The following is a 24,708-nucleotide window of genomic DNA, read 5'->3' on the forward strand; positions in this document are numbered from 1 at the left end:
ACTTCCTTGAAACAAAGTTATTAGAGAGTATCAATAAAAAAGGTTTTCATATTAACAAGTTTGATTTTGAAATGTGGTACATTGGATCTATTTTTTACTCCTTGTCTCATCGTAGTGTGGCATTTACCTTGTTTGTGTGCTTTCTGTTTTCTGCTGTGTGCATACTTCCTGTTTGTGTGCTTTTTGTTTTTAATAACCAGAGCCCCAGTAAAGCATTTTTGTTCCCAAACTTTTACCACACAAATAAATAAACTGTACAGACTGAGAACCCTATATTTCCTCAATCATAGGCTAATATATTTTAATGATACTAATGGCTTGAATTCTGTCTCCGAAACACTTCATATGCAAGATGGCTAAACCTGTATGTTAGTGTGCAGATCAGGACAGTAAGATTGGAAACATATGGTGTTGAAGACTTACATTTCAAAAGTGTTAAATTGACTGCACTCTAGTCACACATATAGAATAACCATCAGATAGTGTATTAGATATGACGCAGGAGCTCATCTCCTGGTTGAATTCTTCCCACATGAATTCAGTTCATACACACCAAGGCTGTTGTGGGACAGGACCCAAAGTATGTTACACTGAGACAACTGAGAAAGTTTCTTCAACGTCTTTGTAGGTTTGTCACATGGCACTGCTTTAAATGATTACCCCCTTTCCATTTTACAAACACAGAACTGGAGACTGACATTAAATAACATTTTAGAATTGCATCAGTATTTTATATTATTATTAGCAATATCTCTCTACCAACAACTAATCTTGTAATTAGATACAATATGCAAATATATCCCCTTATTTTTCTTGATGAATCTTTTCATTGTGAATTGGTTTAGCCAAGCTTTCCAACTGGGATGACAATAGCAGAACTCATAAAAGTGTGCTTTAGCTGTAATTAAATCTTTAAATGAACATCAAAATCCTAGTGAATTGCACTAAAATATACTGGAAATCATTTCCTCAAATCAGTCATTGATATTTTTCTGCAACCAGTCAGCAACTTCCATCAGAAGTTCTCTCCTTTCTGTATTTTCAAATTTTGCAGACTCCAGTAGCGCAGTGGTGTCCTCCCTCTCATTCTCCTCCAGTGTCATATTATAAAAAATTTGCAACTGAAAAAAATGCATATGTGAGGTTAGTTTGTGCACTTGTACTTGGAGCAAAGTAATCAACAAGTGTTAGAGGTTGTAGATACAAGTATGTAGAAAAGGGGGAGCAAAGTGTGAGTAGTGTACAGCAAGCTTAAAGATTACATTGAAGGTGGGATTCTGGTTTCCATGAATTCAGAGGGAATTTTACCACCATTTCGCAGAGGGAGAAGGTTTTAATTCAGGAAATACTACCTCATTCCAGGGTCAAAAGCTCCATTTTGCAAAAGACAAAGAGAGTCTGAAAGCCCAGCATTTTCAGGGGGTGATCAATGTGCACTTCAAGCACCCAACCCTTAAAGGAGCCTGCAGGCAGGGAACGTGCCTTTTTGCCATCACTGCATCATTTTCAGTTCACACTGTCTAGGATTAGTTGGTATCAGGATATCCTCTTGTGCTGCAGCTTCTACAGCCACAGAACAGTAAGTCTCTCCCAGCAATCTTGCAAACAGAAAATAAAAGAGGCCTGAAGAACAAGCATGGGAATGTACCCCGCTGCAAAGAATTCAGAGAAGTGAGATAGATGTGTCAGCATAATGAACAGCTACCCTAACATGTCAGCAGCCTAACTTCTGTCAAGTTTTCCATGGAAAAGATGACCTCTTTGAACAGATTTTATAGGTAAAAAAAGAAGCATCTTTACTGCTTGTTTATTGAGACTACCTTCCAAGCCTGAAGATGAATTGAAAGACTGATATTGGGCAAATTTTTCATCATCGTATGGAACTGACTTCTTTGTAGAGAACATAGCAAGACATGAAAAGCAGTGCATGCTTAAAATCTGTATTCACAGGCTCACAATAAAGTTGAAATTACTTCTACATCATTAACTTACCTCTCGGATTTGTACATCTGTATTGACGTATCTTGCCATTACTTTTAATATATCATGTAATAGTTCCTCCCCACACCTGTAGAAGTGGTGCAAAGATCCTTCCATCAGTATGTTATCAAATAAGGTACTTTTCATCTCCTTTGAAAATATTCTCTGTACTTATTTATTAATTATTATACTGGAAATACTATCCAAGGTGAAGTTTGGAATTCATTACTCTTTTAAAGAAACATCGTTAAACTTCAGTTTAGACATCTGAACAGGAAGAAGCACACTAATTACCCAAAATTTGCATTTCTTTGCAAGCTTTGGTATTTTTGCTTTGATACTATGAATCATTTTCTTGGTCTAACCTAACTTGGAAGGCTAGGAAATAATTCTAGCCACTTGGTGGTTTTTGTTAGATCCTGAAGATAGCATATAAAGCTGTATGAAAAAAAAATCATACTTTTTTTTTAGTTTAAAAATAAGGGATCTGTTTCCCTGCAAATTTTCTCATCTCTATGAAGTGCAGAAAAGTTGCATAATGGAACAAGATGGCACAAGCCAGCTGTAACACATTTTACTAGAATCAGTAATACCAATAAACCTTAAATACACAACCAAATGCTCTAAATATCTGTTTTTGGTTATGCTGCCACTGATGGCTCCTAAGGGACATCTCTCTTCCCAAATTCTTAGCTTTCACTGTCTCACAACTGGGATTTTGGGGGAAGTTCCCCATTTAGTTTAATAAACAGGCCCACATTTTCCAAGAAGTTGAACATCTACCACACCTACCTGAGACTGTCATGAACAGACTCATTTTAAGCACTCTGTGCCTGATACAAGCTCTTTTCAACACTACATCCTAATGAGAGCTAAATCCTCAGGTCTTTGCACTTAAGAAATGACATGACTACAAACACAAGCCTTATCTAGAAGGAAAATCTACACCTTGATTTTACAGCTTAAAACTAAAGATGGAAGAAATAGCCATAGAGTGTCAGAAATAAAATAAACTTGATGGTGATTCCTCTCCATACCTTTCACTTAGAAGTGGCCAATTTTGTGTAACAAATTCCCAGGCTATGCGTTGCCCAATATCCTTAACCATCACATATAAGATGACTTCTGAAGTACAGTTGGAAGAAGGTAATGTATCACTGAGTCCATACTGCAAGTATCTGTTGTAAAAGAAGTAAAAAAAGTTTAACTATTGCTCACTGTTTAACCACAAAGACCTGGAATCATTTACCAGCTTGTAAGGAAAATGCTTATGGCAATCATCATCAGGCCTGAGAACATTATGCTAAAGTTGGCATCACTCTGAGCTCTCTGTTCTGCTTGTATTTCCTGCTTATATTGCTGAAATTCTCTGTTCTGATGCACTGGCTCAGTGAAATGACATATCACATAAGCAGGATATATTTGCCTTTCTTTGTTCTTAGTGCTCCTTTAACACAGGGCCTTCTCTCACTTCCACCACGCAACCTATAGAAAAGCAAACTGCTCCAGAGTTTTTGGGGACTCACTCTGCTCAGATAGAGCCTATAGGGTGAGGAGCAGTGACTTCCAAATTACAGAAAAATTAGGCAAGTTATGATTATTATTTCTCACATTGCAGAGAGTAAGGGAAACCTATGAGATCAAACTTTAAAAAAGGTATATAAAACATGCAATTACACTATGAAATTTGCCATAGTCTGCTATGAAGTCTGCAGTCTGAGTTTAAAAAGGAAATTAAACACACTAAGAGAAGATATCCATTGTTAGTATTAGACATAATATAGTAGAAATATGTGCTAATTCAAGAAGTCCATGATTACCACTGCCTGGAATGTTAGAAAGCAAAAGGTTCACTTTTTTTTTTTTTTTTTTTTTTTTTTGCCCTGTTTTTGCCCTGTTTATCATACTTTCTCTATAAAAACATCCTTACGAATCTGACCCTGGTCTAGTGGACATATGTCTGTATAGAAGTCACGTCTCTCTCCAGCTTAGGACAGTATTTATGTTTTTATGACTTATTTTTATACATGCAAAAATATATTTTGATTCAGGTCACCTGTAAAGTAACCACGATTCTCTGGCACAGCTCATGGCAAACATTAGGATGTCTTTATCTTCCTTTGTGGAGTTGGTTTGATTATAAACATCCCATGCAAAATTCCATTCTTTATCACTTCCCATTGCAATACCATAGCAACAAATCGTTCTTCTAATTAAAGAGGGAATACTGCAGAGCAAAATATGATTAAACAGTACTATTGTTACAAAGGGAAAATAAGCATTTAATGTGTAACTGAAAAAATGTTTATTTACAGTTAAAATATGCACCAAAAAAAATACACACAAAACAGAAATCTAAAAACTATGAAATTTGTTTATGACAAACATTAATGGAACATCGTGTTTAAAGGCAAACCAAAAACCTTTTTCTTAAAACAGTTGGGTTAACCCACTTCCTGTACCTACAGTATTCAATACCACTCTTTCACAGCACAACCCAAGGCATCAATCACATGAGTGTCACACTGTTGTTTATGGCAAACTTAGTGCCTTTGGAAGAGATGCTTGCATAGGACTCAATCTGATGTTGGCATGGAAAACAAAAGAAAAGCAGGGACAGAAATTTTCCACACAAATGACAGAGAAACCATCTCTATGTTTTCAATTCAATGTTGCGTTAATGGAAGTTACAGAATCACAGAATCACTATGGTTGGAAAAGACCTTCAAGACAGAGTTCAACCATAAGCACTGCCTGCTCAGCCATGTGCCTGAGTGCCTCATCTACACGTTTCTTGAGCACTGCCAGGGACGGTGACTCCACCACGTGCCTGTTCCAAGGCTTCCCCACTTGTTCCATACAGAAATTCTTCCTAATGTCTGACCTGAACCTCCCCAGGCGCAACCTAAGGCCATTTCCTCTTGCTCTGCTTTAGACAGTTATTCTGGAGATCAGTCTCATCTAACGACAACCTCTCTGCCGGTAGTTGCAGGGAGCGATGAGGTGTCCCCTGGGCCTTCTTTTCTCCAGCCTAACTACCCCCAGCTCCCTCAGCTGCTCCTCACACAGTCTCTGCTCCAGCACCTTCAGCAGCTTCGTTGCTCTTCTCTGGACACACTCCAGCACCTCCATGTCCTTCTGGTAGTGAGGGCCCCAAACCTGAGCACAGTGTTCGAGGTGTGGAACACACTATTCAAAGTGTGGATTAGTTAAAAATATCCTTCTTCAGATGCTTCCTAAAAAGAGGTCTTGGCTAAAATACTCCTGTTTTGATACCCAAGTTGTCCCAGTAGTCTCAAGAAAATGTTGGTTATCGAATATAATGCTGTGGGTGAAAATGAAACAGATAAAAGCTCAGTGAACATTTGGCTGCAGCTCTTCATGTTGGGCATGGAAGGAAGGCTGCATGGGCAGCACTGTATGGCTGCACTGGCTGGTGACATCTACAGTGGCCTGGATGTGATTTGTGTTGTCTAGTCCACATAGTAGATCTCTGTTGTGACCAAGAGAAATCTGAATTTTTGTTTTCAATGTTGGATCAGGGTAGGGTTTACTGATCTTGATATTTTCCAGGTATGGTCCTGCAGCTCAAGATACACCGTCAGTATGTACCTTGTATCTTGTAAGTACTCCATGCTTGTGGAGTAACATGCAAAAAACTGCTAGGGATTGTTAACTGCTAACTGCTGTTATGTCATCTTCCTGGAGTCAATACAGAGATGATGTGATGATGACCCCTTAACAATAACAGTAGTGTAGTTACCCTTAGTAACTAGAACATACAGCAACACTGTCCCTTTGTCTAGGGTAATTTTGTGCTTTCTAAGGAGATAAACAAACAGCACAGAACCACAGGGAATAAACTATTTTAGAGATGTCTACTTCATTCCTCTGAGCAAAGGAGTAATACTAAAGCACTGTCTGTAAATTGTGGCTCAGATTACTCTTTTCATTCAGCAGATAAAAGCGCACCATATCAAGCCCAAAAGATTAAGTTCTGTGAATTCTGTTTGGAAAGATTCAGCTGAAGGCTGGTAGCCTTATTTGAAGGAGAAAAACATTATTATTCCTCTCAAAAGACATGAGAATCCTGCCAGGTACCATGAAATGCATGATACTGCTTGTAGCAGACCAGCTATCATGTACCACTATGAATTTTGGTCTCAGAATGGGGAATTCCGAGCATTTAAAAGCATCTATCTAGGAAGGTTCTATAAAAGGTTATTATTCCTCTTTCTTTCCAGCATATGAAAAGCCTCTGCTTTTACTGAACAAGAACACTGATCCATTATTTGAAACCTGAGAAATTTCCGACCTCCCATGATTTCTTCTCCTTGAAACTTTATTTCTTTTTGAAATCACAGCTAATATTTCACACACTTTTCAACTATTGAACTCACATTAGGTAAAATCCCCAGAGAAAAAAAAATACTTCATATATAATTAATAGAGGAAAACATGTGGCTATGCTGAAAGGCATCTCATATTTTAGCCAGCATTGTTGCTTTTAGTGTATAGTAAGAATATTGTCTGTGGAACACATCAGAGTGTATTTAACATACTTAAGCTTTTCAGTTTACCTTTAATGCACCTTTTTTTTTTTGTATTTTTGTTTTTTTTAATGAGGAGACCAAGGTTATTAAAAAAGTACAAATACAAGTTCACTTAGCCAAACACATACATCAAAAAAAAAAGTTATAAAATTTACATGACTAACAAAAGTTAAATGATAATCTTTAAACATTCACTCACCAGTGCCAATACTATATGACAACGCCATAAGAAAAGGTGTCAAAACAGGGAGAAAAGAAAGTAAGAATTTCAATACATTGTAAGATTTTTCCAACAATGCCATACTCTAATACAGAATGTCTGATCATGGTAGGAGAGAATCAGAACCCAGACCTCTATCTCTGAGACAAGAAACCTAACCATTGGACTCCAGAAACACCGTGAGATCTGGAGCTGTTCCCAGCACCTCTCCATGCAAATACCGTCCATGCAAAATGATTTGATGGGTTCACCATGAGGAAATGCCCATACGGCACAAATTCTATTTCATCTCACTTTTTCCTACAGAAGCTTTGAGAATTGTGTGGGGGCTTTACTGTGGAACGGGACAGGGCAATAGGGGCATTATGCCTGAGTGGAGCTTCAGCCATTCTACAGCTGAACAGTATGTGATCTTTATGGCAACACTCTGCATCCTCGGACTGTAAAGTCTGCACGGAAAGCAAGAATTATGAAGTCAATATGAACCTGGAATTTGGGTTCCAATCCTCCTCTGAAGTGGAGGATTTTTAGTATTTTGGATTTTTTTTTAAGCCTAAGTTCTGAAATTTTGTGACGAAGACAATGTACAGGGGCTATTCTATTCTGCACACCCTATATAACAGTCTATTAACCTTCCATCTCACTTTCCAACACATGCACATTTCAGAGCACGTTATCATTCTTACTTGTACTCAGGGCTGTTCATCCACTTCGCATACAGTTCAGATGAAAGATCCAAGCAGTCCTGCAGACCCAGCCAACATGCTGTTGCAAAGAGTTTTTCCAAATACACTCTTGAAGGGAAGCCAAAATAGAAACAATAAAAGATATGTATTCTATATTTGAAGTACTCTGAGAAATGTTGTTTACCCAGGAGAATTTCTACTAGAAACAGTAAAGGTTTTATAAATATATATACATATATATACTTAAACTATTAACAATGGGTTCATGACATCAATATTCACAGCAATTAGTGAAGCTACGAAGAGAATGTAATTTTTAATAGGCTTTGTGTGTTTTATATTACTCCTGTTCTAGCCTCATCACTCCAACAGTCAAGCATCTAACCCTGGGTAGCCATACAAAATAAACTATTTTCAAGCTCTAGTGACTGATTCATAAATCACATCTGAAGCTCAGTGCTGTGGGTGTTCCTCCTAATAGCAGCAGCCTGTTTCAACTGCTTACAAAAAAACAAATGATGCTACTAACTTCTATGCTCATTAAATTCACATAAAATACCCAAGCAATCCAGCTACTGAAAACTGACTGGAAGCACCATCACAAGTTACAGGACAATAAAAATAACAATTCAATTAGATTCAAATAAATTGGAATATTTTTCCTGTATCTTGTCTATTTATTTACAAAGGCACAATACAGTGTTTGAGATCAAATCATGCCAGATCAAACTTTTGTGGGAAAAATTAAAAGCATACTTACTGAGCAAAATAGTCATTTTCCAAAGCATCAACATTTTGACGAATTAAACCTGCATAATAATGGTATATTGGCAACATTCTCTTTAAAAGGTATTTCTTTTAAAAGAAAGGGGAAAAAAGTTACTTTCATTTAGATCTCTATTTTTCTTACACTCAGTTTTTATTTATTTTTTCACATTTATCCTAAAAATTCACTACTATAAATTTCTTGCTAATATACCATATACAGCATGCAAGTTTAGTCCAAAAAAATACACTTCCACATTCATTCAAACTGATAAACTCCCATTCAACCTCACTTTGATAGGTAGAAAAAATTTTGGAACTTTTTATGGAAGAAAACACATAGTCATTCTCAAAGAACACAAGAGAAAATAATTTCTCAAATAGGAGAACACTTCACTTTGTTCATATGTTCATATCTGGCTTTAGTTTTATAAATTAGAGAATGATTATCATGAGATTGCAAAGTCAAGTCAAATAGGTGTCAAGGAAGTATAAAGAGAAATGCTATTTCAAGCAGGCCAAAATGAGAGAAAATAACCTCACTAAGTATACGGACCAATAAAGCATGAAAGGTTAAACCCAATTATTTCTTCTCTCCTTAAAAATGAATCAGAAGGCAGCACATTCCACAGAATACATATATAATCTATCTTCTTTATCAGCAATACTCCTATTAGTTACTACTGATTACTACTAATAGATTTTTCAAATGATAGATTTTCCAGATCTTTGGTTTTACCAAAACCTAAGACCAACTTTAGTGTTAACATTGTGAATGTGAAGAATTAAGACTGTGAATATATTTCTGCTTTACATAAGCAGCAGCTCAGATACAGTTTAGGATTAAATGACGGTCATCAATGACTAATCCATACAAATAAGGTCTATTCAAAAAAAAAAAATAAGCTGGCAAAGTCATCCAAAGGGAATTATGACCCACCATGCTCATCACTACATTCCTGACAACCTTAAAAGTCTCCATTTTCATGTTTTTTTTTTTTAATGGTCTATAATCCCTGCCAATTAACAAAAAAAGTAATACCTTTAGAAGTGGATATACTTCATAGTTTTTCAGAGTACTTTCCCAAGTGTCTGGTATTAGATTTAATAATACCATATTCCATATAAAGATTTCATCTTCTTTAGCAAGGTACTTTGTTAGTTCAAGCGCTGATTCAATCTGAATATATCCAAACCTATTTGAGGGAAAAACAAGCCTCATATTTGACCACATTAATACATACTATGAGTATCTGTTAGTTTACAACTGACAATAAAACATCAGGACACCGTCTGGAAAATAGCAAGCAAGTATGTTGGAAAATTAGAAGAAATATAAAACAATGGTGCCTCATTTAGGAGCAGAGCTCTCCAAACATTTATTACAAAGCATAAAGTGCTTAAGCAAAGCAATGGTACATTCCTGGTAGGAAGCATGGCAGTAAGCAGACTGCATTCTGGTTATGTTTTTAAAGGATTATATCCAAGCACATTTACATCAGCCTTCCTAGGACAAAACGAAGGAACAAAGCACTATTTTGAGTTACAAAACATGTCTGTCTTTATAGATGAACAGATTTTCATTACAGGTTATTTTATTAAATAAACATAACTGTAAAAACATACAATCTAATTCATATGCACCCTATTCTTAGAACAAAGAATTTCTGCATGACCTCTCTTTGCTTCAGAATGGTAGTTAAGTGGAATTCATTCCTTCCCGCATCAGTCAAGCCCTGCTTTCTCAGAACAGCAACACTTCTAGCATACTTACACTGGGGCACAGTTACATTAAGAGTTATACTCCCGATTATGTGATGTGCCTGAGCTCTCTCAGAAGGTGTTTGCACAAGAGCAGGAGAACCTTTGACTCCCTTCTCTGAGCTCCCAGGCTTTGAAGGGAGGCCGTACACATTATCCACCTCTTCCCAGAGCTCCCACATCACTAATCCCTGGTGCTTTTAGGATCTCTGGTACATTTTAGAGGTCCATGCGCACTTTGGGGGTCTTTGGCTCCCTTCAGCACCAGTCAGCTCTTCAGGACCATAGTTCCATAGCCTCTGAGCATGAACTTCCTTCAAAAACTGCTCCTATTTCAAAAATTAACATAAAATTGGCTTATCTTGCTCTAGCGATTTTCTGCAGAACTAAAATGCCTGCAGTACAAGTGTTGAGCGACCTGTTTCTTCTGCCAAGATATGAACAAGCAATCCAATGGCATGAGAAATGAAGGAGGTATTACGAATGATGCATGACATCTGAGATGCCCCCAAAGAAAAGAAAAATTTGCTAATACCCTTTTCTGTTACAACAAATATAGAATAGTCCCTGGAAAATTCATAAGAATGCCATTATCTGAAATACTTTCTAAGGGATGGACAAAAGTTACAACAAATTTTGAAAGAAACCACTCAGCACTGACATAAGAATAGATTTAGCATCTACTCCCCCACTATTATGAGTGAACATCTGTTGCTTTTATGAGACATGTATGGGGAGGAGTGAAAGAAGCAGAAATAGGAATGTTGAATCCAATTTTAATAATTGTTTATGACATGTCCAAAACATACTTACTGTGTCAATGCAAAAACATCATCTATCAGCTGCAGCCTGTTAACAGCGGGAATAGCCTGCAGAAAGAATTCATTCAGTGTTAATAGATCTAAATACATCATTAAAATAAAAAATTCATTATGTTTCAAAAATATTACAAAGATCATAACATCTTTTCTATGCCAAAATCTTCTACAAATCATGATAAAATAGGATCCTACATCTTAAGTTGAAATTGCTACAATGCTTTTACAAGCACTTCTACATATATATAAAATATACATATATATATATATATACACACTATATACAATATAAAATATACAACTACATAACACTCAATTCAAAACTTTAATGCCTCTCTTATTTGCATGCTGTAATAGATATTAAAATAAGGAAACTCTAAAGTTCCTAGCAAAAATTCTGGTTATAACATTTTGATAGAGCTTTTTTTTTTTTTTTTTTTAAGTTTTTGAGGCTTGACTGCAGAGTACATAGTTAAAATCAGGCCAAAGCAGAATCTGACACTATCAAGAACTAAAATCTCAGTTAGATCTTTAGTTACATACCTACAGAGAACCTGTGCTCTCACAAGAACCAAGTCCCTTCTCATCTGTTCTGCCTCTGTGGCAGTACCTGCTGGCCACTGCTTTGGTGGAAGCTGCTGACCAGTGCCTGAGCACTGCCCCAAGATTGCACGTGCCTAAGTTTGTGTTAACTTAGGTTTGGTGCAACAGAAAAACTTAGGAGAAAGGAAGCCAATATGCTGCACAAAGGCTTTAATCAGAGCACAGTGTTCAGACTTTCCACCGTAGTAATCCTGACTCCCTCCATCTAATATTTGGCATCAAATCCAATAAACTGACATTATCTAAGCTACACTCAGATTTAGGCAAGATTAAATATTATACAATCCAATATGAGGTCATATACATAGTCTGTCCATCCTTCTTTAATCTTTAGTCCAAGTTATGGCTATAAGCTGCATGAATAGCCCTTTGAGTCTGCAAGATAGTTCAATTCCGTCAAATCGGAACTCTGCTTAATTCTAACCTCAAGTAAAGCTCAGTCACATATCCATACTGACAATTCCTTTGGCAAAATTTAAGGATTACAACCACAAATTGTCAAGGCAGCTTTGAAGACAGGATATGATTTAATGCATATTATTTTTCAGCCTGCTCTTCATGTGAAACCATTTGGGCCTGTTTCTATTCCACAGCAGAATGCTGCCAGTGACGCTAGTGGTGCAGTTGTGGTTTACTTGCTCATATGTGATATACAGGCTTCTCGTTGTTCCATTTCCTTTTAAACCGACAGATTATTGGTAAAAATCTCAAAAAGAAATACACTGAAAGCTTATTGCTTATAAGCTTGAAAAAATAATCATGATCTTACCTTTGGATCATTTTCAAGCACACGTGCTAATCTTTTTAAGTTTAATTCATCATAATTAACTCGATAGTATCCAGATAAATTTACATTGAGCAGGATCCAATCATACTCTGATTCTGATACTTGCACTTCAGGAAACATTTCTGCAAGTGACATTAAAGTTTAGCAATGGAGAGAAAATAAAGCGATACATTCTCTTGAATTTATAAACACTGGGTTCAGCGCTCCTCTGCAGTCTAAGGCACAAGTTGGAGTCTGGAAACAAAGAATCTCTCCAAAGCCGGGTGTATCTGATCTCTAGATGTGGACAGTATTCAACAGGCAACTGACTCCCTCTAGCCACCTTAAGATGGCACAGAGGAGGCTGAAGTACCTACCCACTCCTACTCAAGGTAGCTGGCTAGCAGGCACCTGTGAGAGTTCTGAAATACTATCTGGGAAACATTTGCTCCTTCAGGCATTCCTCCAAAATCCTGCCTCACCCAACAGCTGAATTTCTTTTTATAAGGTAACCATACAAATCTAATGGAGATCTAGAGAAACAGAATAGCTTAAGTTGATTCATCAGAGAGAAATTATCAAAAAAAAAAATCTGCATATAAATCCCACAGCTCTCATGAGTCATATCACTAAATGAGGGCATCCTTCTGCAGTCCTGTTTCACCTAGTTATTACCCAGGCTATGTGTCTGATTACCTGCTCCCACCAACTCAAGGATCTGATGCAGCTCTGAAGACTCTGTGTTGCCTCATCACAAGTGGAACTGAACATCACTTTAACTGGGTTTTATCAGACTGATGAAAAAAAAAAAATCAAACTCTCTTTGAGCAGCGAGTCGAGAGTTAACGAGGACACTGCTGAATTGTACAAACTCTGATGATACGGTGCAGATGCCCTAGGGAAATGATGAGCACTGTCTCCAGCAGGAAGATAGGGGAGTGGGAAATCCCGTGGAGGCAGTGAGGTCTCACTTTGCTAAGGGCTGCAACAGAACCAAACTGGACACGCTTGCAAACTCCAATGAAGGACCAAGATCCATCATGATGCAGTGCAAAAACAGATACTCTTATGGATTTTGCCGGATGATTTTGGAAAAAGCGCCTTGTGAGAATGGCCATGGCAGGTCACGTACTCCTTCCCTAAGGGAATAAATGACAGACTCGAGTGTCACATGTGTGTGAGTCTTGAACACAAGGACTGGCCACTGGCTAGTGAGCTGCCCACTGTGAAAGGACTTTCTGTCCCAACAGTTGAAGACTCAAGTGGATTGCATACAATCCCTGACAGTTTGACTGAGAAACACACATTAAATGTCTGTACACGAATTAATGCAGCCTGAACAGATGCGGGCGCTCCAGCCAAGTGGGCTCAGGGCAACTGGAGCGACAGACCATCCATTGTCTGCAGAACACAGGGAAGCAGAGGAACGTGCGCCGTCCTGGGAGCCTGCCTGGCAGGGCAACAGGCACAACAACAGCACCAAAAACGTAAGCAACTCAGTGAGAAAATACAGGAACGTGAATGTAAGGAACAAGACCTGCAGGTAGAGGAGAGGAAAATCAGAAGTTTCAAGGTAAGTTCAAGGTAAGCTAGAATTCATCTTCTCCCAAGTGACACATGCCCCTACTGCAACAACACAGATCAGGAAACTGACACTGGAAGGAATGAAGCAAGGAGGCAGAAGTGATCAGTCGTCTGCTCCTCCAGGTTGAGGAAAAGACCTGCCTCCAAATGCCCACAACCCCTCCTCTGAGCAGAAGGAATTGTGAGACTTAAAAACACTAAGTAGTGTTAATCCAAGGACAGGCCAGCTGCCCGAGTGTAATGAGTAGCGCCTGGGCCTGAAACAAATGAACCAGAGGTTATCATCCCTGCAGGGCCAAACTAGTGTGAACTCTCCTTTTTTACAGAAGCCCAAATCAGAGAATTACCTAAGTCTCCTGTTTCAGAAGCCAAACCTCTGATTGCTGAGTCAGACCTCAAGGGAATGTGGATAGCCCTTGGATATCCCTTACGGATACCTCAGCATGCCAGGCACCCAGTCACAGGGTGGAAATACGAAGTGGAAGCAGTGGAAGGTAGCCAAGATGAAAATATTACCCAAGAAATGATAAAGTTAATTTTGAATCCACTAGGCTTATGAATCATGTATATGTACCTGGGAAGCTACTGATAACAACAGGGCAAAATCAGTGCACAATGACTGTTGGGTTTTTTTTTTTCCAAATAGAGTAAGCTGTTTGGCTTCCCCCCACCAAGAAAAGTTTTGCTTTCTATTACCGTGATGGCCATGGTGGCACATGAAAGTACTATGTCTGCGCTGCTGGACTGAAGTCTCTCTAGCATGTGCACACTGTATATGAAACTCCTCTGAGGGAGAACTGAGAAAATTATGCAGACTTAGAATGTGCACCAGCTATTGTTCTTTTCATTATTATTGTGCTTGCATCTCTCATAAGAATTATAATGCTCAAACTCAAATTGTAGCTCAAAAATAAGGCTGGTTCCAGCTTGTCATCTCGTCTTACCAGCATACTCCGTTTAGTAGCTCTCTGTTCTTATCTGTTGCATTGCTGCATGGGTTCATGAAAGGTGGGTCCTGACTCACCAACCTGATCTCCTTCCATGACTAGGAAACCCAGCTAGTGGATGAGGGAAAGGCTGCCCATGTTCTTACACTGTGAGAACATCTCTTCCCTGTTGCATTGCTGCACAGACATACATCATTCAGGGATCAGGTCTCTCCCTGCCAGTGATCCACACAAATACATGGACAGAAGACAAGTACTCACATTTTGCCTCACAAGCCTTAAACCATTGGGACAGGGTTTTAGCACAGTACAGTGCAGTTTAAAATAGGTTTAGCTACTGGTAGCATTGGAGTTCAGCTTGGAGTTTAATTTATCCTCTCCAGAAGCAAGATAAACTAGCTCTTGCAGAGCTCTTTGCAACAAAAATATATCTACCCTGTGACCACTGCTGAGATCTTTCTTTTTACGTATTGTTATGCCACTGCAGCAACTACTTAACAAAGCTCTGATTCTTATAAAATCCTTATAAGATTCTATCCTTATAAGATCCTATCATAACCATTCTCATTAACTCTTTAGAAACCTATGTGTGACAACAAAAACTAAAGCTCTCCTCCAAAATCCATTTCAATTTTACAGGAACAAGTGGTAATTTAAATTAAAAAATACCCTCCACATTTCTACCATTTAAGAAAACCAATTAGTTTATCAAAAAGTAGAAAAGAAAATCAGAATTCTTTCTTTATTAAAACCTCTAAACTTGAATGCATGTTCCTTGACTGAAGTCTAGCATCTTTGATAGGCTTACTATATTTTTTTGAATGTGAGTAGAATGTGTTTTAATGACCAAATTTCTACTTTATAGTAGTTGTTCCAGACAGATACAATCCAATGCTTCTTTTCCTTAGGTTCTTCCTTCTGCTTGCAAAGTACATCATAGCTGAGAAAACTGAATCATTACCAATTATTAATAAAAGCTTAGCACACAGCATTAGCTCATGACATCTTCTTTCAAATAAGAAGTGCTTAACATGTCTTTCCCCTATGTTTTCTATTTTCACTCTACCTATCACTAGTGTACTTGATTTTAAATCTAAACCACCCAGGGGAATAAACATCCACTGACTGCTTAATTATTTGTCCATATATTACAAAATAATCTCTCCACCCATCATCTTACCTCACAAATAAGCAAAGTAACTTTTAACCACTGTAAAGAGAGAGCAGGGAGCTGGAATATGCACCCAATGTGTATAAAGAGCAGTTTTGCTCTTAAGTGCTCCATAAGCGCAAAAGTCTCTGCATCTACTTGTAAGTCTGATGGAGTTTAGGATTGAGTTGCTAGACAGACATAATTACCTACTTCTAATAATAACACTCTTCTCTCTCTCAGAAAAAAAAAACATAGTAATCTATTGGAAAGCATTAAAATGAGAAAGAAATGAATTGTCTTATTTGACTGGATATGTTCATGAACTCATTTTTTATTATAAGCCTTTAAAACCTTTTAAAATTATACTCCTCCCAGAAGACTGCAAAACCAAATTATATTACACAGTGCTGAAAATACGCATTTTCGGTTTTAAAGATGGTTATATATGACAAGGTTGGGTCATTTCATACAGCTGTTTTCAATCTCTTTCAGTCTTCATATCCATAATTTCAACTTGATTATTTTCATGATGGACAAAATCTGAGGCCTTTCATATATTCGAAAACTCTCACTAATATCAATGAGACTTGCTCTAGTAACAAAAGTACAGAAATGTCAGAAGCTTGGAGTTCAGACTTAAGCGTAAAATGATGAATCAAAATCACTGGTGAAATCTCTAATTAGAACATGCATCCCACAACAGTGTTAAAAGTATGCTCTAAAGCTTAATTGCAATTTAGAGAAAAACAATACAATATCTAATCTACTGACACTGTAAAACGAAAGTGAACAAAATAGGTAAACATAGACTTTGCTATACTAAGGTTTTACCTTTCTTCTTGTTCAATTCAAATACATCTTCTGCTTAAAAATGCATGTTGTTATCATCTTTTTCAGCATGTATGTACTAACTCATTACTTACTGCTGCTTTCATCAAGCCACAACAAGGGTTGTGATGATCCATTTCTCATCCAAGAAATAGGAACAATCCATGTTTTACTTAGAGACGGGGAAGAGAAAAACAAAATAGATAATTATTATTTATGCTTAAAAAGCAAACTAGCTCTTACTTGATGCTAAACTATACAGCAATCATTTCTTAAAAGAATCTCCGTCTACTTTCCTTCCCTGATGCACAAAACCTCATGGGATGGTGGTACTTATGCTGGGCCACCCCTTAGGTTCATTGAAGACTGGCAATCCATTGGCATGGATTTCAGCAGGCACTCATATTCGAAGACACAATATAGAACAGCAGTCTAAATACCACAGTGTTTCTATGGCCTGCTTTCCTTCTACAGGCAGTAATCTCATTCTCCTCATTTATTGCACTTCACCCTATTCCTTGAGAGAGTAAAGTTCCTTTTCAGAAGTGTCTCTACTAAAAAAGGCTCCAGACAGGCAATACAATCTCAATTTTGACAACTTTAATATCCTTTCTGAGAAAATTTAACCGCCCCCAGAGAAACACATGAAAGCTATGAAACCTGCAAGTTCAAGGAAATGAAAAATTCTGTAATGCATGTCTTGGATTTGCTTAAATTCCCATAGTATTGCCTCTTCCTGCAGCTGGAGTAAAAGACTTAGCATTTGTGACTTGGATTTCCCTCTCTTCACTAACAAATAGCCTGAACAGCCTCTGCAGTTCCTTAGGGTTAGAAGCAAAGAAAAATGTGTTTCTTGTCAGATCTCTTGTGGTTATGAGCAACTGCAGTCAGGGAAATGCCGTTTTGGACTATGCTCTGCTCTGTGTTTCTCACCTGGCTGAGAATTCATCCCATAGACTCTCCTCATGCAGCCTACCACTCAGGACAATCACTCAATTTCCTGAAAGTTCACACTCTGGTCATGAGTTTTCAAAGTGAGCTACCTTATCGCCACTTTAATGCACCTAAACACACAGTGTGGCTTTCAAAAGCACTAGACATTCAGCAGTGTTCACTGAGAGTGAACTGACAGGTCAGCCTGGACAACTGAGAATGAGGAGTGCAGAAAACACCAAGGAAAACTCCTGCCCTAAAGCTTATTAATGGCCAGTGTTGTTAAAGTCTCTCTGTGGCTGAAGAGTCAGCACTCCAGCAGAAAGCATCCCTTTGGCAAAACAATCGGTTTGCAAACTCCAGGCCTCAAACAACACTTTTACTTGACACTTTATGACCAGGGAGCAGGGGAAGCATAGACTGCTAAAACATAATGGCTAAAACTTCAGGGTTTCATGCAAAAAAAATAGGGTATATAAACATACTATAAAAACACAAGCTAAACATACTTGTATGTAGCAGTATTGTTGTCATTCCTTTTATTAAGAAATTGCTCCTGACTGATTGTGCCAGTGGATAGATTTAATGTTAAAACTGGAAACCCATTTTGGCATGTCCAGGAATCCATTATTTTTTTTACAGATGCTGGCAACTGAACTTCATCCTGTCCATCTACAACCTTCAAGAGAAATAGGAATTAGAAATGTTTATGATAAACATGCACTTATTGATACTACTTCAGCAACACTGCAGGGGTCGTTCTAACATATTAAGGAAAAAATAATTTCTTTAAAGTTGGCTGATCTTTGGTTCATGCACAAAAATCAATGTGAAAATGTCATTACTGCAACTATTGGAGAAACACCATAACCCTTTATAGGAGCAGACACTGCTCATTCTTCACTTTTATCCTCACTGCTATACATTCTTGTATCTTCACTGCTAATCCTTTTCTCTTTTATTTAATTTCCCTGCATCCCTGCATGGTTGAAGATGGGCAATTAGTTTATTTCATTCACATAAAGTTGCTTAAATGCAGAGATTTTAAAGTGGCAGCCCAATGAAGAAATTCAATAGTAGCAATATATGGAAAAAGATATCAAACTACAGCCTCAATCATTCTGAATTAGTTATCATCTCTGCTGTCTTAAAAGATGCCAGAACCTTGCACATCTGAAATTGCAGTGCTCTTGTTCTTAATCTGAGACAGAGCGCAATGAAGCCTTCTTTAGAGGAATAGTGAGGTGGACTTTTTTAATATAATAAACCTATTAATAATATCTGCTTTCCTTTCAGATTACTGTCAAAATCTACAAAAATCAAATAGTGAGCTGCTGCCACAGTGTAGACTTGGCTGCATCTCTCACATACCTGTATCATATGATCATCAAACCCTGAGTATCCCACTCCTTGCCCTGGCAAAACTTATGCTCCCCGCAAAAATTAGACCCTGCCTTTTCAGACAGAGGCAGGATGTGAAACACAAACCTTGCCTCTGATTTTTTACCTTATCTCTCTGTACTCAGGTCTATTGATATCAAGTACAGTTAAGTAGCCAAGTAAGTATTTGCGAAAATCTTCACCAGAAGAGACATCTAAGAAAACTGTATGCAAGGGAAAGATTGAATTAGGCACAGTCAAATCCCAACTCAATCTTCTACAAACAGTATATTTCTCAAATTAATGGGAAATATCACAGCAAGATAAAAACGAATACCAGTTGTATGTGGGTCCACAGATCATCTTGGTTAGCATTTGAAAAGGAAAATGTTTTCAGGTAAGACTGTAAAGAAAAAGAAGAATTGGTGCAGGTTCAATGAAAAAAGACAGAAATTAATTTGTACAACTGTTATTTTCAAGCTAATAAATCAAGATGAAGACATCAATTTTTCAAACTTACAGTGAGTGCTCTGATAAACAGCTTCTCGGTCAGAAAATTAGAAAGCATCCAGGTAATGGAAGCCCCCTGAAACACAAAAAAAAAAAAGCCACATGAGCATATGAGTTATTATTGCAACTATTATTGTTTTTTTTTTTCAAAACTGTATTTCAGAGATATGCATAGCTATTCCTATATCTTGTATTTTATGGAGGTTTAATTTATTCATCCTTTCTTATGCAGGCAAACAGATTTGCAACATTCATACATATATCTGTATGTGCTACAGAAAAAAAATTTGAGTAACAAATAACAAAAAAATACTGTAATATAACACGATATTGTTATATTCACTGTTCTGCTCAAACTGACTTTGCAACATGTTAGCTTAGAATACACAAGGAAAGAATTTTCTTTTCTCACCTTGTTATACGTGATGGTGTCAAACAAAGAAATTAAGAAAGATGATCCTTTAATCTTGTCTTCACTTGCCGACAGGGATCGAACTCCTATCTCATTGTCCTCGCTTAAAATGGGTTGTATAACATGATCGTGAAATACTTTATCCTGAAAGCAGAAGATAGAAACCTAAGTGCATTGTGAGGCAAAAAGAAATTACTTATTTTCAGGCAGACAATCAGGCTTACAGAACTGGAATGAAAAGAAACTGCCTATCAAAGAATAAATAAAAGTGGTTTTCTTCCCCTCTTTAACTATCAAAAAAGTCAAACAGACCCCACAGATTACCCAAATATTACCCCAAAATAACATTTTTCAGATGCGGCGCTACCACCTAGGACACACCCAAGAGGACTGTGGATTTGTGCCAGCTAAAGATAGTCACATTGCAATCCTACTAAAAAAAAAAATTAAAAAAAAAAGGAACAAAGTTTCTAACTGGTTTACGATTACGTTTTGTTAATCTGGCAGCATCTTCTACCTAGGCTCTGCCCTGGGGTTTTTTGTTTGTTTGCTGCTGTTGTTTTCAGGATTGCAGCGAGGGCACTCTGACGACAACCCTACTAAGTACACTACGGTTTAACAGCTGTACTCCACAGCATCTTTGATGTCACCACGAAATTTAGCTGCCCCTCTGCTCTCTCTTTTGCAAATATTTCAGTAGTTTCTACCAGCTGAACTTTCCTCCTAAGACTGGAAGGCAAATGATATAACTAGGTGGTAAAGAAAAAACATAAATTTTAAAACTTTCAAATCCAGTTTGAGCACTTGGATTTGACATAGGAAAGAATAAGGCTTTTAATGAATAGGATGAGATTTACTTGCTCCATTTTTCTCTCTTTGTAAAGAACCAGTAAATTTCAGATGTGGTTTTGTAACTTTCCAGGTTCACTTTGTAATTATGTGTGGTTCACAAACCTCTGCAAGAAAACACTGAGTTCTCCCACCTGTGTTATTTATTCTGGACTTGCAAGGCAAATCACATTCCATTTATCAAAGGGGATTAGTGCCCCGTATTAATATTTACTTTATAAAAATAAAACAGAAATCATTTTTTTTAGCGGCTTGCCCTGCTACATATCAAAGATCAATACCAAAAAAAGGAGATAAATATTTATTAAGAGTCTAAAATTTGGTAGCCTTTATACTTTGCAAAGGTATTACAATACTGCTTCACAAAGAACAAAGTGACTTGTTGTTGAAGTCTGAAGAAAGAGGTTAGCATATCCTATGACCTAAAAATCCTCCTGGATTTGTCTGTATTAATTTCCACTTAAGCATGCAATTAAGTACTTTGGTGAACTACAGAAGGAAAGTGATGAATGGTCTTTCATCAGAGCCAGATAAAAAAACAGTCTGGAATGATCACTGACTAAGCAAGCAGAAGGCTTACAGTTTTCCTAGTTTTGCTTCTAGACAGATTAGACTTTAAAAACAGCAGGAGCTTGGGGGTTTGGTACATCTGATGAAGCTTTTCAGAGCAATACAGAACATAAACCCATTGAGAACCTAGACACATGAGTACAGTAATCCAATCTGTCCAGGGACTTATCACACAGGAACTATATGAAAAAAGGCAACTTTCTCTAAATTTAGAAAATTTAGATCTTCTCAATATATTAAAAAATCTTCAGTGACTAAACCACAGCTCTTTCATTCATATAAGCCACAGTTAAGAAAAATCCTACAATGCAGAACTCTTTTATATAGCTGTGCTTTTGCTGATTAGTAAAATTCAATTTTCAATATCAAAAAGATCTTTCTGTAAGTTTACCTGCATTATGACTAAAAAATTTATTGATAGTTGATATTGAAATTGATATTGATAGTAATAGTTACATGAGAGCAAAGAAGCAAGTATTTATTACCCAGCTCCCAGTCATGGGATTCCAGTTAAATCAAAATGATTTATAGCAACTTTAGAAAGATTGTATGGGTGTAGATTTGATATCAAAAAAGTCAGATTTTAGAGTATAACTATATTACAGGTTGGAAAAACTAAGAAGTGAGTATATCTCATGCGTCCTGTCAGCTATTTATTGTAAGAAATCTGAGAGGATGAAAATCACTTTCCCTTCTTTCAGTCTTTGACTCCAAGACCTGAGTCCAAATTCAGTCTTTAAGACTAAATAGTGTATTTTCAGTTATTAAAGACATCGGTAGGACTATTCTGTCTAATTTTCAGCTGGTTAGCACTAGGCTTTCAGAAGTACCCAACCAACCAAAAACACTGGCTTCAGATGCACAGAAGGACCTTTGACTTGCTGAATCTAGGCGTAAAACCTGGGAATAAACAAAGGAAACTTTCAAAAAACGTACATAAGCCTTCCAGTTCCAGCTTATCACATGTGGAATCTCTACAGCAGACAGAGGAAAAAGTATGATTGAAGTACTTGATTGAAATGTATTCAAAAGTTAAGCAACCAGGACACAGGCAGCATGCAGAGTTCTCTCACCTAACACAGAAAGAAGAAATATATAGATATATGAGTACAGAGTTTCCAGTTCTCTCATAAACAGGGCTTAGATACAGACAGAAGGAAACTATCCAGCACAGAATCCAGGGAGGAGTTTAAATAAAATAAAATTAAAAAAAAAANAAAAAAAAAAAAAAAAAAAAAAAAAAAAAAAAAAAAAAAAAAAAAAAAAAAAAAAAAAAAAGGGGCTTTGTAAAGGACAGAAGATCCAGAGTAAAATGACACCCCCAGTTCTTTAGCTCCTTGTCACTGCAGAATTGCAGTTGATGGGCCATATCCTCTGCCAGCTGTGGAATGGCTGTGTTTGACCATGATGCCCAGCAGAAAGGAAATCTTCCCAAAAAAATCAAGACCTACTGATAATTCCCAGAGGAGTTAACAGTGCCGTGACTTAGATGCCATCTCTTGCATCTTCCTTTTCCTCCTATATGTTGGAACAATTCTGCTTTAGCACTTACCAGTGAAAGCTTTGGTTCAACAAAGGCAGCTCCCAGGTATTCAAAGTAAGACGCCAATCCCTCATTCAGCCACAGATCATTCCACCAGCTCATAGTAACCAGATTTCCAAACCACTTAAATAGAAAGAAAAAAGTCTCAACATCTCTCTGAGCTACTGTTTTTTATTCTTGTAAGGTATAAACATTGGTGCCCAGGAGTCTAATATGCACATGGCAACTGGATGAAAGGCTGCACATTCCTTCAGTTAGCTATAATGCAGTAGGACAAAGTCAGATGCTCTAGTCAGCTACTTTCTCCAATTGCTTCATCTAAAACTTCATACTATGAACCTATCAGTGATTTAATCAATCTTTTATTCCATTTAATTTTAAATATTTCCCAATAATATGCATAAAAACAGAATTCAGGTTATGATTAAAAATACAGTATTCAGCAAACCATAAGAAAAAGTCACTTTTGAATGAAAACTTCAAAGTTTGAATGAACCTTGAAAGAAGAGGGTTTTCCCCTGTTCTGTCAAGATCAACAAAAAAAACACTCCTAAGGTGTTTTTTACAGAAAACCAAATACTTCTTGCAATATCTATGTGAATTCCCGCTAAGGATGCCCGTTCATGCCCCACTGAAGTACCAAGTAGAGAGAATAAGTACACTTTATCACCCCTACATCTCATATCTGTTTTTAGTGTGGCATTCTACCAAATTCAATTTCATTGAACTGAATTCAACTTCCTACTGCTCCATGGATATGTATTTGTTAATATTTTAGTAGTTCCTTCTGTATTTGCCATGAATTTTCTCACACTCCGCTAAAGTTAAGTCACAATTTTCTCCCATTACTCTATAACTTCTCAACATCAGCAAGTGGAGAAATAACTTCATATACAAGTTATGTGTATCAAATTGTTTACCACGTGCCTGGTGTCCTATCTCATGTGATGTAGTTATGGCAATCACAGCCTTTCTGCCTGTGAATTTATCTCTCGGGAGGTACATCAAGGATGACTCTTGGAAAGTCATTAGTCCCCAGTTTTCCATAGCACCTGCTTCAAATTCAGGTAGTGCAACCAGATCTAAAACAATCCAAAGAGGAAAAAAAAAGGCATCTTTAAAATTTTCAGAAATAAAATGGAAACAGATCATCTACGCTTATCCAGTATAGAATTAAAAGATGCTACATTTCAGTGATTCTTTCTTAGATAGTGATAATACTCTGAAAAAATTGCTGTGAAATGTTCTCATGTTTTTCATTTATAATTGCCAGTCTTTCAGAAATTCAAATAGACTTTCACAAAACATAGGCCTTAAATTTCTCTCTTACATATAGCTCTTTTGAAGAAAGTAGGAAAAAATGTCACATGCTAGCAATGACCAGTTCATTTCTAACTCTCAGATATCCTTCTTTTTTATAAATTTTTCTTGTATTTGGGGACAGAAGGAATCGTGTTTGTCCCTTCTATTTTTCAGCCTTGCAATTGGTAAGAAAAGGCTCTTTCTTTTATGTCTGTAAGTAAAGGGATCCTTTTTACACTATTTTAAAACAGTCTTAGAAGCATTATCTCTATTTCACCAGCAAAGTTGTTACCTCTGTACAATTTCTGCCTTAAGAACAGGGAGCAATTTTCCTATTCAAACATGACAGTTGAGAAGAAACAGAGATGGCTCTTGGACAGACATCAAAGATGTCAAAAAAAAAAACCCTCTGTTTAAACCTGGTAGCGAAGGGCAAACGCGTAGCAGGTGTACAGAGCATGCTGGAAGCAGACACAAACTCGTACCTCGAAACACCTAATAGAGGACTAGTCCCAGACCAGAAGATAACATGAGCACAGTGCTGA

General features: G+C 37.2%; 1 protein-coding gene across 1 annotated transcript in view; it reads right to left on the reverse strand.

The window, feature by feature from the left end:
• Positions 1-766: 766 nt before the first annotated feature.
• Positions 767-24,708, reverse strand: part of LVRN (laeverin) — a 39,757-nt gene continuing 15,815 nt past the window's right edge. The window contains exons 7-22 of the mRNA XM_026052836.1: positions 23,789-23,943; positions 22,871-22,984; positions 19,900-20,043; positions 19,498-19,563; positions 19,315-19,380; positions 18,107-18,276; positions 16,760-16,836; positions 12,156-12,295; positions 10,779-10,834; positions 9,247-9,400; positions 8,200-8,294; positions 7,440-7,547; positions 4,037-4,207; positions 3,018-3,158; positions 1,993-2,068; positions 767-1,121 (exon numbers count right to left, since the gene is read on the reverse strand). Coding sequence (XP_025908621.1) covers positions 975-1,121; positions 1,993-2,068; positions 3,018-3,158; positions 4,037-4,207; positions 7,440-7,547; positions 8,200-8,294; positions 9,247-9,400; positions 10,779-10,834; positions 12,156-12,295; positions 16,760-16,836; positions 18,107-18,276; positions 19,315-19,380; positions 19,498-19,563; positions 19,900-20,043; positions 22,871-22,984; positions 23,789-23,943 — 1,880 coding nt within the window. The 3' untranslated portion in view covers positions 767-974. The remainder of the gene's footprint in view (positions 1,122-1,992; positions 2,069-3,017; positions 3,159-4,036; positions 4,208-7,439; positions 7,548-8,199; positions 8,295-9,246; positions 9,401-10,778; positions 10,835-12,155; positions 12,296-16,759; positions 16,837-18,106; positions 18,277-19,314; positions 19,381-19,497; positions 19,564-19,899; positions 20,044-22,870; positions 22,985-23,788; positions 23,944-24,708) is intronic.

This window comes from Nothoprocta perdicaria, unplaced genomic scaffold (genome assembly GCF_003342845.1).
Source record: "Nothoprocta perdicaria isolate Ctin4 unplaced genomic scaffold, notPer1 scaffold_92, whole genome shotgun sequence".
Taxonomy (NCBI): domain Eukaryota; kingdom Metazoa; phylum Chordata; class Aves; order Tinamiformes; family Tinamidae; genus Nothoprocta; species Nothoprocta perdicaria.